General features: G+C 54.6%; 3 protein-coding genes across 3 annotated transcripts; 1 reads left to right on the forward strand and 2 right to left on the reverse strand.

The window, feature by feature from the left end:
- Positions 1–269: 269 nt before the first annotated feature.
- N656DRAFT_791556 (cobW-domain-containing protein) lies at positions 270–5,446 on the reverse strand (the record flags this gene model as incomplete). Its single annotated transcript, XM_064816985.1, has 12 exons — positions 270–341; positions 402–543; positions 607–810; positions 865–1,617; positions 2,112–2,262; positions 2,321–2,513; positions 3,548–3,742; positions 3,798–4,296; positions 4,355–4,451; positions 4,594–4,677; positions 4,748–4,831; positions 5,431–5,446. The coding sequence occupies 12 exons, from the start codon at positions 5,444–5,446 to the stop codon at positions 270–272; spliced, it is 2,490 nt and encodes an 829-aa protein (XP_064667261.1).
- Positions 5,447–6,000: 554 nt separating this feature from the next.
- Positions 6,001–7,992, forward strand: N656DRAFT_800601 (uncharacterized protein; the record flags this gene model as incomplete). Its single annotated transcript, XM_064818028.1, has 2 exons — positions 6,001–6,216; positions 6,292–7,992. The coding sequence occupies 2 exons, from the start codon at positions 6,001–6,003 to the stop codon at positions 7,990–7,992; spliced, it is 1,917 nt and encodes a 638-aa protein (XP_064667262.1).
- A 1,681-nt stretch (positions 7,993–9,673) lies between these two features.
- Positions 9,674–12,125, reverse strand: N656DRAFT_791558 (uncharacterized protein; the record flags this gene model as incomplete). The annotated part of the gene is made up of 5 exons (XM_064816986.1): positions 9,674–9,953; positions 10,088–10,887; positions 10,947–11,695; positions 11,751–11,778; positions 11,829–12,125. 5 exons carry the CDS (start codon positions 12,123–12,125, stop codon positions 9,674–9,676), a joined length of 2,154 nt encoding a protein of 717 aa, XP_064667263.1.
- Between the last annotated feature and the right edge of the window lie 3,502 nt (positions 12,126–15,627).

The following is a 15,627-nucleotide window of genomic DNA, read 5'->3' on the forward strand; positions in this document are numbered from 1 at the left end:
TTTGGGAGCTCACTTCGGGTAGGCCTCGTTGGTAGCCCTGTACATCACTCCGTACATACGCACATGATAGAATCCCAACAACATGTCTGTGGCGTGTGCAGAGTCATAGTCGTGCATCCGTACCGGTCGCCATCCGGTCGCCACGTGATAGAATCCCAAACCTCGATATGTTTGGGGCGTGTGTAGAGTCATAGTCGTGCATCCGTTCGCCCATCTCGCTCCTTTGCTCGGGAGCTGGCACACTGGTTGTGTGTGCATCAGTACGCCCCTCAGGCTCCTATGCTGGGGAGCTGCGCACTGGTTGTGGTATCCAGATCCCCGTAATGTAAGGTCATCTCTCGCTGTTATGAGAATCATTAGCAAGTAGTCCTGCGTTCAGCACAAGGGCCCTCAACACATACCCGCTCCTTACGCCAGTTGGCGGTATCCCAGACGATGTAGTAGCCGCGCTCCGCAGTCGGACTCAGCGCTTGAGGAATCATGACATCGTCCTTCGTCAGCCACAGTTGCAGCTTCTTGTGCCATCGCCAGTTGCGGTTGTTCCTAAAACACATGTTAGCTGTGCGAAACCACAGCAGGAGCAATCTGCCAAACGGCACTACTCACAGTTCCACTGCTGCCAGGTGTTGCTTTATATCCCGGGGGCAGCTGTAGAAAATCCACATCAAGGTCTCTTCGTTGAAGCTAGATATCTTGTTTTCGATTGGCTGAACGTTCTTGACTTGGTAGCATTCTGGCAGTTGGAATTTCGGGATGGGCTGTCGCGGCGGCACGTCATCGAACAACGAGTAGATTTGCGTCGAAATCATCCTGAAAAACGTCAGCAAGACAATAAACGTCTCTCTTTCGCCTAGTAAGACATACTCTGATGACCGCATATCCAGACCCAGGGTCGATGGATCAATCCCACACGTGAGCGCGTTGTAGTCAGGGTAGTTGTTCATCAAGTGTCGAAGCCCTTTCAGACCGAACTTGTCGATGGGCGCCATTCCCTCCAACGGATCCTGTACCTGATTGCCCTGGTTTTTCTCCTCTTCCTTGCCTTTTGCCGCAGGCGCATCGTTCCCAATCGCACCAAGCGGGTTTCTGTTGCCAAGTGCATCCGCTGCCGACGTGAGTGATGTTATGCTGTCCTCACGATACCCTGCATGCTTCTGACGAGCCTCGTCCTCGCCGATTGGGCTCCGTAGGTCTTGGGGCCGTGCTATCGCAGCTTGAGAGCGAAGGTCTGCGGCACGTGAGGTCGCGGAAAGGGCATTTAGCAAGCCGTTGCCCGCCCGGTTCGTCTGCATGGCAGAACCCGAGCTCTGGCCACCAAAGCCCATACCTGACATTAGATTGCCCCCGCGCTCCTGGCCAATCTCGCCGTTCGCAGCCCGGTTAAGTGGCGGAAACTCGTCGGCAATCCCGGGCGGTCCCGGAGGTGCTTGGGAAGCATTGCTCTGGCTCCCATATCTTGACAGTCGCGATGGGAAAAAGTCGTCTTGCTGGGTTTGTTGCGATAGCGGAGTCCCTGTACCCCGGTGCAGCCCGCCAGCTAGGGCACGAGGACCTGTCCACATAGACGATTGGCCAACCGAGTTCTGCTGAGATGTATTGGACAATGATGGAAACTCCCTGGTAAAGATGCGGTCAGCAATGGCCTCATCTGCGCAAACATTTCCATGATACCCTTGGAAGCCGGTTGCATAAGCTCCTCGTCCACCTGGGTGTGCTCCTCGTCCGCTTGGGTGCCCTCCTCGTCCGTCTGGGTAAGCTCCTCGTCCTCCTGGGTGCGCTCCTCGCCCGCCTTGCTGTCCTCCTCGTCCACCTTGCTGTCCTCCTCGTCCGCCTCTACCGCCTCGACCTCCGCGCGAGGATCCGCGCCGGCCTTGGTAGTGGTAGGGTCGGTTTCCCCCGGGAGCCATTTTTGGCGACTCGGAAGGAAAAGAGATGAAGGCGATGCCAAGCAGAGAGTGTGACACGGGAAAATGGTCAAAATGTGAATGGAAAAGGCCACTTGGCTGGGGGATTGATCGCACACGTGTGCGGAAAGCGATTTCTGAAGTGCAGAAAGGTCGAGTCGCAACGACAAAAGAGAAAGAAATTCAGAAGAGTGAAGAGAAACTTACGAGGGGTCTAGTGGTGTCGCCGGCTGTGACCCGCTCAAGCTCTGCGCGAAACTTATATTTCCTCCTAATCGCCCGGCCGACCCGGGAGGCACGCTTGCGCTGCCTCCCATAGGTAGACCACCACCGAAATTCCACCCAGTACCGCCGTTGCCTACGGGCCCTGCTCGAGTCAGCCATCAGTTAGACCCCGAGCGAAGTGTACACCGCACCTAGCTTCCCATTAGGTAACCTGCTCGACACGGCACGGCCGGACTGTTGTTGTTGTTGCTGTTGGTTTCCAAACCCGCCGGGCATGCCGCGTAACGCCTGCGGGACAGCCCCTGAATATTCCCGTTCGTCAGCACACCTCGTTCCTGTGAGCGAGACGGTGGTGGGCGGAGAGGGAGGATGCGCAGAGACAATCTCCAACAGCCCACTGAGGGAGGCTAGAGGGAGCGAGCTTGGTTCTCCGGGAATTGCACAGAGCAGTCCATCGCAAGAGAATGTCCGACTCTTTCAGTGCCAGAGAGGTGTGGAGGAAGGCCACGGGCATCAGCAAAGCGACAGATGGGTTGTCGCAAGTATCGCCAAAGCCAGGGCATCGCGGCCAACCAAGCTCTCTGTCACTCAACGCCATCGCACCACATTCCATCAACAGCCAGGCCATTGGCAGACCGCTCAGTGGTTGTGTGAGGCAGTGGGGACGTCGGGACAGGTCATATCGTGGTTCGAGACGGGGGGTAGCAGCGGGGCACACGAAAGGCTTCGAACTCGAGAAGGGAAGGCGGACTGCCACCATACCTGGTCGATTCATCATTGAGCAGGTCGCGGATTATGAGTTATCGGTCGGATCGTTGATGGAGCAATGCGTCGTTCACGAGAGCCTCTGTCGTGAAAGAAGCCAAAGGTGGTTTAAGGAATATACGTTTGGCTGGTGAATCCACACTGGAGGTCGCTCGCGGTTAGGATTCGAGGCTGCGGCTGCAAACGCTTGGCCAACGATGGTGGGATCTGCAGATCACGCTAGCGTTAACAGGAAATGAGAAAGAAATCAGAAATGGTAAGCTTGCGAGGCTTGCTCTGGGGGAGCTGATGGATGTTCAGGGGTCCGTGCGCCCCCGTTACTGTGATAAGGCTAGCGTGGAGTGGAATATTTACATAGCGTACAGAGTAGCATGTGAGACACCATTTTACCGCTTCAGGGGCGGAATCATATGTCTGTGAGTTATCTTTGGTGAGATTCCCTTTATTCTATGCCCACTCATGCATCCTGTCCAACGCCTTGTCTGTGGTAAGAAGAATCAAGCCGAGGGGGCAACCCGGATGGCATCCTCAAGGCTTCGTTGGAAATCAAAATCCTCCAGATGCCGCCCGATTAGGATGAGCTTTCCAGGTTGTGGACTGTCTGATACAGGCTGCGGCGAGGTACTGTCGAATATGTCGAAGATCTCTCTTACCCCTTGGATGATCTTCTCTCTCCCACCACGAAGGTGGAAGCGCCCCTTTAATCGGTGGATCTCGAACGTTGGCCCAGTACCGGGTTTGTGGCCTGGAAGGGCGTTTTCCCAGAGAACCGAGCGCAGCCAGGCATCAACCGCCGACTGCTGGTCCGCTGTCAATTCTGGCAGGGGGATAGAAAGCGTCGATATGGTCTATCGAGGGTCAGCAATTCTGTGGCCGGGCAACGGTGACATGGACATTTCTTACTTTGTCGAGGTGGCTATGGCCAAGGGCCGGACGGTCGAGATTTTCCACCCTGTCATACGCGTGCAGGTCCAAGACAAAACCCTCCAAGTCCGGCACGACGCTCCGTGAGGTTACGAATATCTTGGCTAAGCCGTTGATGGACGCGACCCTGTCCCTCACTGCTTGCAGCTCCAGCTCGCTGACTAGATCAGATTTGTTGATAACGACAACGTCGGCATAGGAAATCTGCACATGGGCGGTTGTCATGATGGGTCCGTGGCCGTCGCTGTCCTCGTGGCCCTCTACTTTCCCCATGGGATCGTCGAGGCTGCGGATAATATTCTTGGCGTCAACCAGAGTCACAATGCCGTCCAGATAAATAGTGCTGCCGAGTCCATCGTCCATCCAGAACAGTGGAGCAAGATTCCCCGGGTCTGCGAGGCCTGTTGTTTCGAGAAGAATGTAATCGAACTTGCCCTTCTTCTCCATCAGTGACTCAATGGCGGCCACCCCCGTGTCTCTGCGACTCACGTTAACAAGGGCCGCTCCCGCCATCTGCAAGGCCATACGGAGCTCACTTAACAGAGCAGCAGATGCAACCGTTACCGACTTCCATCCACTCTTCGACGGACTCGCCATCCTTGTTGATGGTGAGCGACTTTTCAATGTCAAGTGCTAGTAACCGTGTTAGGCTCCTCTAAAAGGTAAGCCGAGACTAGAAAACTCAGAACTCACAGTCACCAAACTCTAGATGCATTCTCAGTTGTCAGTAAAATGTGGTCCAGAGTCGGTAGTTGGATGGAAACGGTCCCCTTACCGTTCATAATCACAGCGATCTTCTTGCCATGTTCGGCAGTAAGGATGTAGTTTAGAAGCGTTGTCTTGCCGGCCCCTAGGTATCCTGCACGTATTGTTCCATGTCAGACTGGGGTTAGTTAGAGAAGGGATGACGCCCGAGCAATGGAACGGACCTGTCACTATCGTAATGGGCACTTTTACTGGTTTTTCTTCGGCTTCTAGCTGGTCGCGAGTGCCAACAAGCTCAGGCGGCCCTTCTTCGTCATCCCAATCCATCTAGGTTTAGTTTTGTCTTCGCGCTGTTTATCCAGTTCCGTTGTCCCAAGTGAAAAAAAGGAGCTCTGTCTGGAGAAGATGGATCACTGCGGTCGTCACATGGAAACGCTTCACCCAAGTAGTCACGGATACGTAATCGGATACCTCCGTACCTTCACAGACATGCAAAGAGTGAGGCCAAGATTGCGGGGCAGCGTCACAGGTGTACTGTAAACAACACTGTGTTCACGTTCTGCATAAAATACTACGTGTACGGAGGTACCTAGTAGAGAGGCAATTCATCATGGCACTTAGATATGTAAATGCATCAGCCAGTGACCTGGGACTTGAACAGCAGGCTTATTTAGATTTTAGACTGATCTTTGAGATCGAAGTTCGTGCCTAAGGCAAGCCTCAAGCTCTGTTGGCACAATGTGTTAATCCAATGTGAAGCTAAGTACGGATTACCTAGGGATTGTATGTACAATACAAGCAGGACTACTGCTGTGTATGGAAGTAACATGGCCAGGGGCAGGGAGTCGGAAAGATTTCGGCTTCGGCGCGTTCGGACGCAGCGACCGGCAACTGGCGTAATATATACGTTGATGTGCTTCCATGTTGTGCAGTGTTCGGAGAGCATGCTGTAGTAGCAGAACCTAGGTGGCTTGACTGCCTGTCCCTTTTATTATCAACAGGGCCCTGGTTGTTCTTTTAGAAAAACAAATTTGAGCCGTATTTGATTCTCGACTTCAAAACTGGTATAACCACTAATTTAGGTCGATGTCTGATCATTGTAGATATTGAAGAGGCAGTTGCTATTCGTATTGGGTATACATACTTTAGGTATGGTTACGATTCTCCTGCGAAGTTTGTTAGATGGTAACATTGAACATTGATTGAACCCGGATCTTACCTTGGATCGGCGCTAACAACGTACTACCGGCAGGGGTAAAGCAGACGTTGGTCAGAGCTCTCTTCCACCGGAGCGGAAGGAACTCCCCACCATCAACCCGGTCCTCCTGCCTGCTACTGCCTACAACCAGAGAAAAGGCCCCAACATCCCAGTACTCACCACTGAGAGTCAAGTCGTGGATGGCGGCGCGTGATGCAATCTGTGGACGCCTGCGAACGACTCTGAAAACGTGAGAAATATCGCATCGTCAGAGTCGCCATGTCGCTGCCGCCGAGTTCCCCTAGGCTTCCCAGCCCACCGCCCCCGGCCGAGATCCAATTCGGGCCCAAGTCGCCGCTCATGGGCCCTGACGCAGCTCGCCAGGCAGCCCAGATCGAGCAGACAGCCTTCGACACGAATGCCAAACGGCGCATCCACCCAGGCACCAAAGCCGCCGACATGGCAGCCGGTCCGCCTCTCGTGGCGTTGCACGAGGTCCGCACTCGCTAGCTGTGCCTTGCAGTTTTTTTGCAGGAAGATTAGGCAAATGCTAACATGCGATACTGACAGCTCGACTCGGCCTTCCAGCTCCAGGAACATCTCGCTGCTCTGCACTACTACCACACGGCCAGCCACACATCGCCAATCACGCGCGAGACGGCCAAGCTGCTAGCAACCCCGCCATCGGGCATTGACAAGACGCTGTGGCTGTACGAGCTCTGCCGCTTCCTGATTGCGCAGTGCAACAGCCTGATCGTTGGCTTCCTGTTCGACGCTCCCCCATGCAGCGCGCAAACCTGCCCCGAGATGCGCGCCAGCGAGTGGCAGTTTCTGTGTGCCGTGCACGACGCGCCCAAGAACTGCTGCGCCATCGACTACTGCTGCCACACGCTCGACTGGGCCGCCAACGTCGTGACAAATCCCAAGATCTTCCCCAGCCGCTTTGTCGTCGACGCCCACGACAAGAACACGGCCCTCAAAAACCTGGTGAACGTGTTTCGCCGCCTGCACCGCATCTTTGCCCACGCATGGTTCCAACACCGCGGCGTCTTTTGGGCAGTCGAGAGTCAGACGGGCCTCTACGTCTTCTTCAAGACCGTGTGCGATGTCTACGACCTCCTCCCGGCCGAGAACTACAAGTTGCCGCCCGAGGCCGAAGGCCTGGACAGTTCCGTCGGGAATGGCTTGGGGGATGCTAGCTCAGAGAGGAGACAGTCGAACCAGCAGCAGCAACATATTCCACCCATCTCCATCGCCAAGCCGCCCGGCCAGCGCGCCGCCGACCTTGAGGATCCGTCCATGAGCAGGACCAACACGAGGAGGCACATTAAGAGCAGCCCCTCGACAGGAAGCGCAGTTCCGACGGTGCTCGAGGCCGACGAGGACGACGGGACGGACCTGTCCAGCCGGCTCGGCGCGATGCGCATCTCAGGAGCGCCGCCGCCCACAGCAGCAGCGGCGGCGGCGGCTGCCGACGAGGAACTGGAACTGGCCAGCATACCCGTCATAGTGGAGCACAAGTCCCTCCCGTCAGCCGAGCAGCCAACACGACCGTCTAGCGTGATTCCGCCCGTGCCTGCGGCGGAGAAGAGTGGAAAACCCGTGCACGAGCCGGCGCCCGTTGAGGCAGGGTCCTTGTCAGCGCAAGAAGCCGAGGCGGCAGTTGCCGAAGCCGGCTCAGACCCAGACATGAGACCCGCTGATTCTCAGGACGGGGCCGAATCCACGTCCAGATCCGAACCACCTGAGTCTCTTGCGCCCGAAGCCAAGTTTGAGGTCGAGACCAAAGCAGAAGCAGAGGCAGAAGCAGAGGCAGAGGCAAACCAAGAGGAAACGTACCCCGCCGGGCCGGCCGAGGCCCAGCAAGGTGCCGCCGAGCAGACAGTTCACAATGATTCAACTAAAGTGGCCTCCGTTGAGCAGGGCGAAGGTGACGAAAGCCAGACGGCCGCGTCCGGTTCGATTTCTCACGACCAGACAATGGCCCCAGTAGCAGAGAGATCCCCTCCCGCCCAAGACGTCTCAACCGTCGCCGCAACCGATGGGGAAGAACCGGCGCAAGTGACTCTTGCAGCAACAGAGGAGGCTGTGGAGGACCCTGCTGTTGGGACTGCGACTGCAATGTCCGACAGAGAGGGCGGCGTGGCGGCGGCCCAAGTGGAGGAACAGGAGAAGAAGGAGGATGAGGACGGGCAGAAGAAGGAAAAGAGTAGTGCTGACGACGATGATGATAAACAGAGTCAGAAGGAGACTGAGGATAGGGCAGATTAGGGCTCACTACCACCTCTTCTGGGTGAGGTGGGGGGTGTTGTTGCTCGCATCCTTCTCCTTGCCCTGCTTGTCCCATTCCTTCTTTTCCCCCTTTTGTGTATTCATCTGTTTCTTTTCTTCGCCCTCCCTATCCTTCCTCTCTTTGTCTAGCTGTATTAAATACCAGCCTTCATTTTCTGTATTTGCTTACTTGATTTGTATGACTACCATGACTTGGAGAGGACAAGATGGCTCCCGAGGGGAAGGAAACGCTTTGTCGGTTGCATAATTGCATCCTAAACGGAAAGGTCATGATTTATTTGCCTGCAATTGATATCTGTATAGTACAGTCGAGAAGAAATGCCTCTGAAAATGTCAAGAAATAATGCTCCGCTTGGTGCAAAAAGTGCGAAGCATCCGGCCATCGCCATGAGTGCTCCCATATACCGTATGCTTTCCACATATATCCTTTTCGTACGGCCTGGGTTGGTCGGTGTCTGCAATCTTCCTTTTCCCTTCCCATTTTCCATTACCCCTTTTTGCCTCTCCGTTCTCCGATTGCCCCGAAGCATCCATCCAGACCGGGTCAGCCGAATCAAGTTTTCAATCATGCTCTCGGATAAGGGGTATACCGGTATATATATCCCAACGATTCACTTTTGTGTAACGGGTAGTTGTATAGAGAATGTGTACTGAACATGCTGGTGAAGGTGCTGGTGGTCAACGAGTTTTAAGGACATGATAGGCTGGAGGAATAGAAATAGGGCCGAGTAATGTATGTTAGATAATACAAGAGACGAAGTGAAGTAGTGTAGAAAAAATCCTAGAAACATCGTACATGGGTGAAAATGAAAAAGCCAAAGTTCGGAGAATGCAAGAAGGAGGTTGCGTGGAGAACACGGCTGAGCAATGTCACCCCGGCGCTTGGTAATTAGTTTATGCACAATCCAAGCACATCTGCAAGCAGCTGTGCTCCGTTGCCATCAGTGAGACTGTCTGTTGGTAGACCTCATCAGGGTGGGCCAAGATGGTATGTCACTGTCAGTGACCGGCTGCTCTTTCGGGTGAATTGATACCGCGGAGAATAGCTGAAGCGGCCGAGGATTCTGAACGGATCAGTTCGTCCGATGTCTGCAGCTGATCTCCCGCCCGCCGCACGCATTCGTGCGTGGGTCTGGGTGTGGGGTAATAGAGGGGGTTTGCCAGCGTACAGTACAATCGTGGAGTGTACTGGAGTGTACGGAGTACAAGCGCCCAAAATGTGCCGAGGGGTTGTTTCAGAGATCCAAAACGGTCCAAGCCGCGGCCAAAGCGCCCATTCCCCCCTGCATTAGCATCAATATTCAACGTCGCAGGCCGCATGGTCGGGTCCCAGGAAATTGTCCAAGGACTGGAACCATGTGCGGCAAAGAGAGCCGCATCGTTCTCGGCCCAAACGTCGTCGACTCTTCCCGCGCTTTTGGGTATCCTTGAACTCACATCCAGCTCTTGACAGTCTCCATCTTTCAAACAGCCTGAACCCCGGCTTGTAAGCGCCCCGATGATCGAAACAATAGACTGGTGTCAAGGTGTCAAAATCGGAAAACCCCCACCAGGCTCCGTCCTTTGTAATTTCACTGCTCACCGGGCGTGCTTGATTGAGGAAAGCCGAAATCGGTGGGGTGCGTCGATTGTCAAATCACTTATCGCTCGGTCGGTCGGTTCAGGCCATCGTATCCTCCTCCTTCGCTCCACCACCCGAGTCATTGGCCCCGGAGCTTCCACCGACTGTCCCAATCCGCATCTTGGAAAATACTTGGCGAATTTGCTGCAGGCTCTCCTGCTGCGTCGACACGGCCATCGCGTTTCGCTCATCTGCAATGGCCCGTAGATTCTGAAGGAGCGGGGTGAAGCCCTCGTCGTTGGGCAGCCACCACCGGACACAGCTCTCGTCAGCAAAAAGCTCCGCCATGCGTGTACGCATCGTGCTGGTGGATATGTATCTGTGAGCGTGCGATACGCTTCCATTAGCCTCTGCCTTGCAATACGCGGTTAGGTAACCCGCAGCACTGGACACCTGACGCAAAGGCGTCCTCGGGCCAAGATTACCCCATCCGGATTGGAAAGGAAAACTCACCCCATCCTCTCGAGCAAGGCAAATTTTCTCCTGATCCACATGTAGCGCCTCGCTTCTCGTGGAACATAGAGAGCCGCTATTCCCAGGCAGGACTGCAGTATGATCAGGCTACCCGGTGGGCTGTCTTGCCATAATTCTACCATCTCCCAAATCTTGCACACTGAGTATGCATGCTCCGTCAATTTCTTCCGCATCTCCCCCGTGAGCTCCACAGCTGCTTGGCTCCCATGCATTAGCACAATCGAGTGGTATTCGCACATAAGGATGGTTGAGGCGAACAGTGGCGGCCGGAAGAGGACTGTGGGCGTAGACGGGTTGGCGACATCGTCTGTCTCAGGGCTCTGTATTTCTGGGGATTCCGACACGATAAACGCGGGATCGGTTAGGGCAGGATCCCAGCTCTCTTTCCAGTCCAGGAGGGCTTCCGACAACCTGCGATAGCTGGCAGTGTATTCGTCCTCGGTGATTTCTTGCTTTGCCCCTTTCGCATACAGCAACGCCATTTCCATCGTCGTCTGTCGAAGCCGCGCTTGGCAGGCCTCGATCTTCCAGCCCACGTTCTGAGGTTCTGCTGCCACCTTTGCATCATAGTATTCCACCGGCGCCGAATACCACTGGGAGGGCATTGTCGTACCGAAGCAGCCCATGATTCCAATAAAGACGTCGAACCTCGAAAACCACATGAGCGCCACACGGCCCACAGGTGTCTGCATTACCGTCTGCGGTGTGAAAAGCTGGGTGAGAACTTCGAAGGCGGCTTTTTGATGACCCATGACGTTAATCCAGTCGCCCAAATATTCCTTCCCAGGTTGTTAGCCTGCCCCAAGCCGCCCGTTACCAGACAGACGCAGTTACTTACCTCTATGGTGCCAAGTTGCAATATGGTAAACAAGGTTCCCACGCTATACTTCTCTTTCTTCTTCAAACAATCCAGCAGCAGGGTGACGCTGCGGCTGTAATATTGTAGGAAGTCATTGATCTTGCCGTTCGGATTTTTCAATGCGTGATGATATGCCGAAAAGCCTACCACGGCATAGAGCAGTGCTTCGTTCCGGATCGCTAAGCCGGTCAGACCTGTCTTGAAAAACTCATCCTCGTCATTCACCACCCCGTAATGATAGTTTGTGATGTTGTCGTAGAAGTAGCCGAGGTAGAACTGCAGCTCGTGTGGCAGGAATGTCCAGTCCGGGCGAGAAGATGTCAGCGGCGAATCGGTAAAATGCGAGCCGACAGGTGTGAGCGCGCTACTAGTCCCGGCTGACAACGACGGGGACGAGCTCTTGTTCCCGTCAAAAGAAGGCGTTTCGGACCCCTGTCGTGGCCCTGTCGTGACACGCTGGAGGCCGAATGAGGACGTCGTACTAGATCTCCGAAGGGGAAAGCTCGGGGCCGACGTCTGTGACGTCGCGCTTTGTGGTTCGTCTTCATCCTCATCCATAATAGGCTCTAGTTTGACGTCCTGCTCGGCTTCGTCATCGTCGTCACCGCGAGAAGAGCTCGGGCTAGCCTGCTGACTGGGCCCGGCTGAATCTTTCGAACTGCTACTTCCGGGTCCCTTTGGTGGCGGCGGCTCTGGGTAAACGCACTCTCTCTTTCCCTTCCTACATCCTGGGTTGGGTCAGCAAAGAGACCAGTTGCATTTGCACCCTTGCTTGGAACGTACTTTCGCAGATAGGATGGGTTTCATCGCACTGTTCTCAAGGTCAGAAAAGATCAAGCGATGAAGGTTATCTCTTAATACCTTGACACGACGACTGCGACAAGTGTAGCAACCGGATCTCGTACGGCGATGTTTAACGTGGTCGAGGCCCGGAGCAGATTTCCGCCTGCTTCTTTGCGCCTTGGGCGCATTGAACATAATCGGCTCTGGGAATCCTGTAAAGTAGCCTAGGCTTTGATAAGGATTGGAGCCCGGAGGTCCTCCAATCTGCAAGGGGTTCGGTTGAGCAAGCTGCCCAGAGCCATCAAGCTGGTTGCGGTGGGGGAAACCCCCGACCCCGGCCATCGAGGACAGGAAGTGATGGTAGTAGTCACTCATGATGACTGCCCGGGGGAAGCTGCGAGGCGAACGCTCGTCCAAGATAAATCCGCAAAGTGGCTCTCGGTGTATCTCGCGGCCTTGGGACGGGTTGGCCGTTGCAACATCTAGTGCCTATCGGGTAAGTTTAGGACGGTAGACTCGGGTGGAGGTAGGGTCGATGTGGTCTCGCCCCGAGAGCCGCCTTGCCATGCGGCTGACAAGTCAAGGGCCACGGGCAGCGGAGAGGTTTACTTTTCGCAGGGCAACGCCCAAGACTATGGGAACAGCTCACGGGTCTGCTCAATACGAAGGCCGCTCGAGACGGTGCTGATGAGAGAGAGGAAGCTCACCAAGCCCCGTTTGGTGTCGAGGAGGAGCCCGGACAGACAGCGACGTTATCGCATCAGGACCGTCGCGCAATCACTGCTTTGGAATGTCGACACTTGATGGATAGTTGCTTGTTAAGAGGCACAGATGGCGCAACCTCGGGCAGATAATGGGAATCTTGTATGATATCTGAGATTAAACGGATGCCGAACTGGCAGAAACGCGGAGGAAGGTTAGTGAACGAGTGAGCATGCAATGTGGAATATCCGGAATAGCACTGATTTGCTGGACCACGGCATAAACCAGGACCAAGGAGAGGCCAGGGGAGCTGCAGGTGGCAACCTTTGCTTGGGGTTTGGGGCGGCTGGTGAGAAAAAGGAGTGGGCGAGTGACTTACTGGAACAAGTATCTCCACTTCCGACAAAGCTTTTGGGAACCAGAAACTCGGCGCTTCTGGGCTGGTAGAGGTTGCTTGCTGGCAGGATGTGAGTTGCTGCTAGAGGTAGGCCGTTTATTGGTACGCCTTGGGCGTGCAGGAGGGGACGTTACCACCGTGACAGTGTTTAATGTTGGCTGGAGGATATACAGTCCACTCCCATTCCCTTCGAGGAGAAAGAGACAGGTACGCAATTGGGCTTCAACCCAACGACCACCTTGAGGTATTAACGGTGCCGACCAAAGCGAAATAGTGTGAGTGGTCTAGGGGAATGGTATCTCTGAATGATAGAAGCTTCTGATGAAGGGAATGCAAGGCAACTGTCGTCGGACGTCTATCTCTAGTCGCCAAGAGCGAGCGAGCAAGCCCGATGCGGGATGTTACTGTCTTGAAAAGAGCGTGGGATAGGGGATTGGTGCGTAGCACTCGACCACGCAAGACGGGTCCGGTCAAGGACATCCGCTATAAATGACCAGTTGCTGCCAGGATTTTCGGGCTATTAGGGGTTGATAATCTGCGGAAGGACTGTACTGGGCCGCACGAGCTGCTAGAAGGACCGGGATACTGCGCAGAAGTCGAGAGGAGGATGGGGCCAGTAGTTGGAGAATATGGCGGGCAAGCTTGGCTTGCTGGCCAAGAGATACTAGATGCTGCTCCGGAGCAAGGCCACAGAAAGCAGGAAGGTGGATGCCAAATATGTGTGTATGTACCGTAGTGTATTTGAGAGTACCTTACCCTTGAAGGGATCTAGGTAAAGGCAGGAGCGGGCGTGTGTGCTTGCTTGACTCGATCTTATTAGTCCATTGGCGCTAACGTTAAACCGAGAAGGTGAGTCCAACGGCCAGGGAAGGCATTTGGCCCCGGTCCAGCCCCAAGAGGCGTGCACGGTGGGGGAATGGGAGTCAGAAGGGTAACCCTGGTCCAGCCCATCACTGCTGGGCTTCTATCTGCCACATGTGAATCAAGCATTTCCCCGAGTCTTTGCCAATGATGTGAGTTCTTAAATTGAAGCTTGCGCCAGCTTGGGCAAAGGCGAGACACCCGGAAGGCTTGTTCTATGCGCATAGCTCCCGGACTCTGTATCTGGAAGTTCGAGTATCGTTTCGTCAAGCTTTAAACCCGTCCCTGACAATATGACAACACACGGCAAAGACTCTTCACCCACGCACAACCGGTTAGGGCTGGATTGGTGGATTGGTGGCTGGCTGGCTGGCTGCACGCTGGCTCTTCTTGCACGGGACTCGTCGCGGCCTTTCCTTCTCAACGGGCCTAGGCACCGCTGCGGTCAGGGTCTGAGTTATTAGTCGATCTTCCGCAGTTTGTGGAGGCGAAACTAGTGCGTGCTCTGGCCTGCCTCCTGCCCACGGTTCCGGCAGAAGGCGGCAGAAGTCTCTGCAGGTGCAACTTGGTTGACTAGGGGTTGCTGGAGCGTACCAAGCTCGAGCTGTCCAGCAAATCTCGTTCGGGACGACGCCCACTCGGCGCAACGCCGTAGGGATACCGCTCTAAACTCCACAGCTTGACCCGCGTTGGTGGGTCTCAAACGGGGTCTGGTATTCACGCGGATCCGTACGTCCAAGATTGCATTGATGAGTATGGGAGACAGCCGCAGGGGTGCTCGATATGTCTGACTTGTATTGTGTGACGATGAGCACTGAAAAATTATACGCTCGCCGCGCCTGCTTGACACCCGTACATAAGACCTGGTAGCATCCCTGTATGCAAAGTTTGATCAGCGGTGCTCCTCTGGGCAGTTCATCCGATGTCAACCTGTCTGTTGCTGAGGGCTGCAGGTGCCGGGTCGTTCTCGCCTGACTTTGGACGGCTGCTGTATTGTACTGTACGTATGTGCTAGGTAATACTGATTGTATGGAGGTACTAACCGATACATACATTAGTAATACGTACTGTACTGTACAATACCGCAAATACTCATCCGATTTGGAAATACAACGCTACTCCATCCAAGGCCAGGCTTGCCTTACTATTCGCCACATTGTGCCCTGCACTTCGCTTACGTACACACAGTCGGTATAGGTCACAGGCATGTTCAATCAGCCAAATTTGCTTACAGACAACATCAATCTCTCCCGAATCGACCGAGACCATCTTGACGCATTTGATAGGCGGATATCGCTTCAAGGACGCAGTCAAATTGAGTTTGAAAGGTGTAGGTAGACTGGGAAGTGAACTGGAAAAGGGTGTAGAATTAGGGTTAGGGCCCAGGTCTTGGACCTCATGGCTTCCTTTGTAGATACGCGACATGCAGCATGGGCACAATGTGGCCAATAGCAAGGCAAGCCTGGGCTGGATGAAGTAGCGTCGTATTTCCAAATCGGATGAGTATTTGCGGTAGTACTTAGGCGTTAGAGGTGGTGATGATAAACTTATGAACCAGGGGCCGCCAACCCCTGCCAACTTCAACAAGGCTTAAGCTCCCCGGCGGCGCTATCGCGGATGACCCCTGTCGGGTGCCTGGCTGAGACATGGCTCCGATCGCGCGACGGGCCACATGTGCGGCGACACATGGCGTCCCTGCTGCCTCCGCAAGCCAGTCGGTGTTAACATTTGTGAGTGGTCAGAGCTTGGAAAAGTATATGTTCTTGGTGCACGGCCATATACACTAGTGTAGAAAGCAGTGCCAGCTCCTGACGTTATCATGGTGTAGCATCGTCGGGTCCAGTATTGTACTGTATGTAATGTGCGGATACACATCTTTGCCATGCCAAGGCGCTGCACAGTGACAAGGAGTTGAAG

The sequence above is a fragment of the Canariomyces notabilis genome (assembly GCF_033297395.1).
Source record: "Canariomyces notabilis strain CBS 508.74 unplaced genomic scaffold N656scaffold_23, whole genome shotgun sequence".
Classification (NCBI taxonomy): Eukaryota; Fungi; Ascomycota; class Sordariomycetes; order Sordariales; family Chaetomiaceae; genus Canariomyces; species Canariomyces notabilis.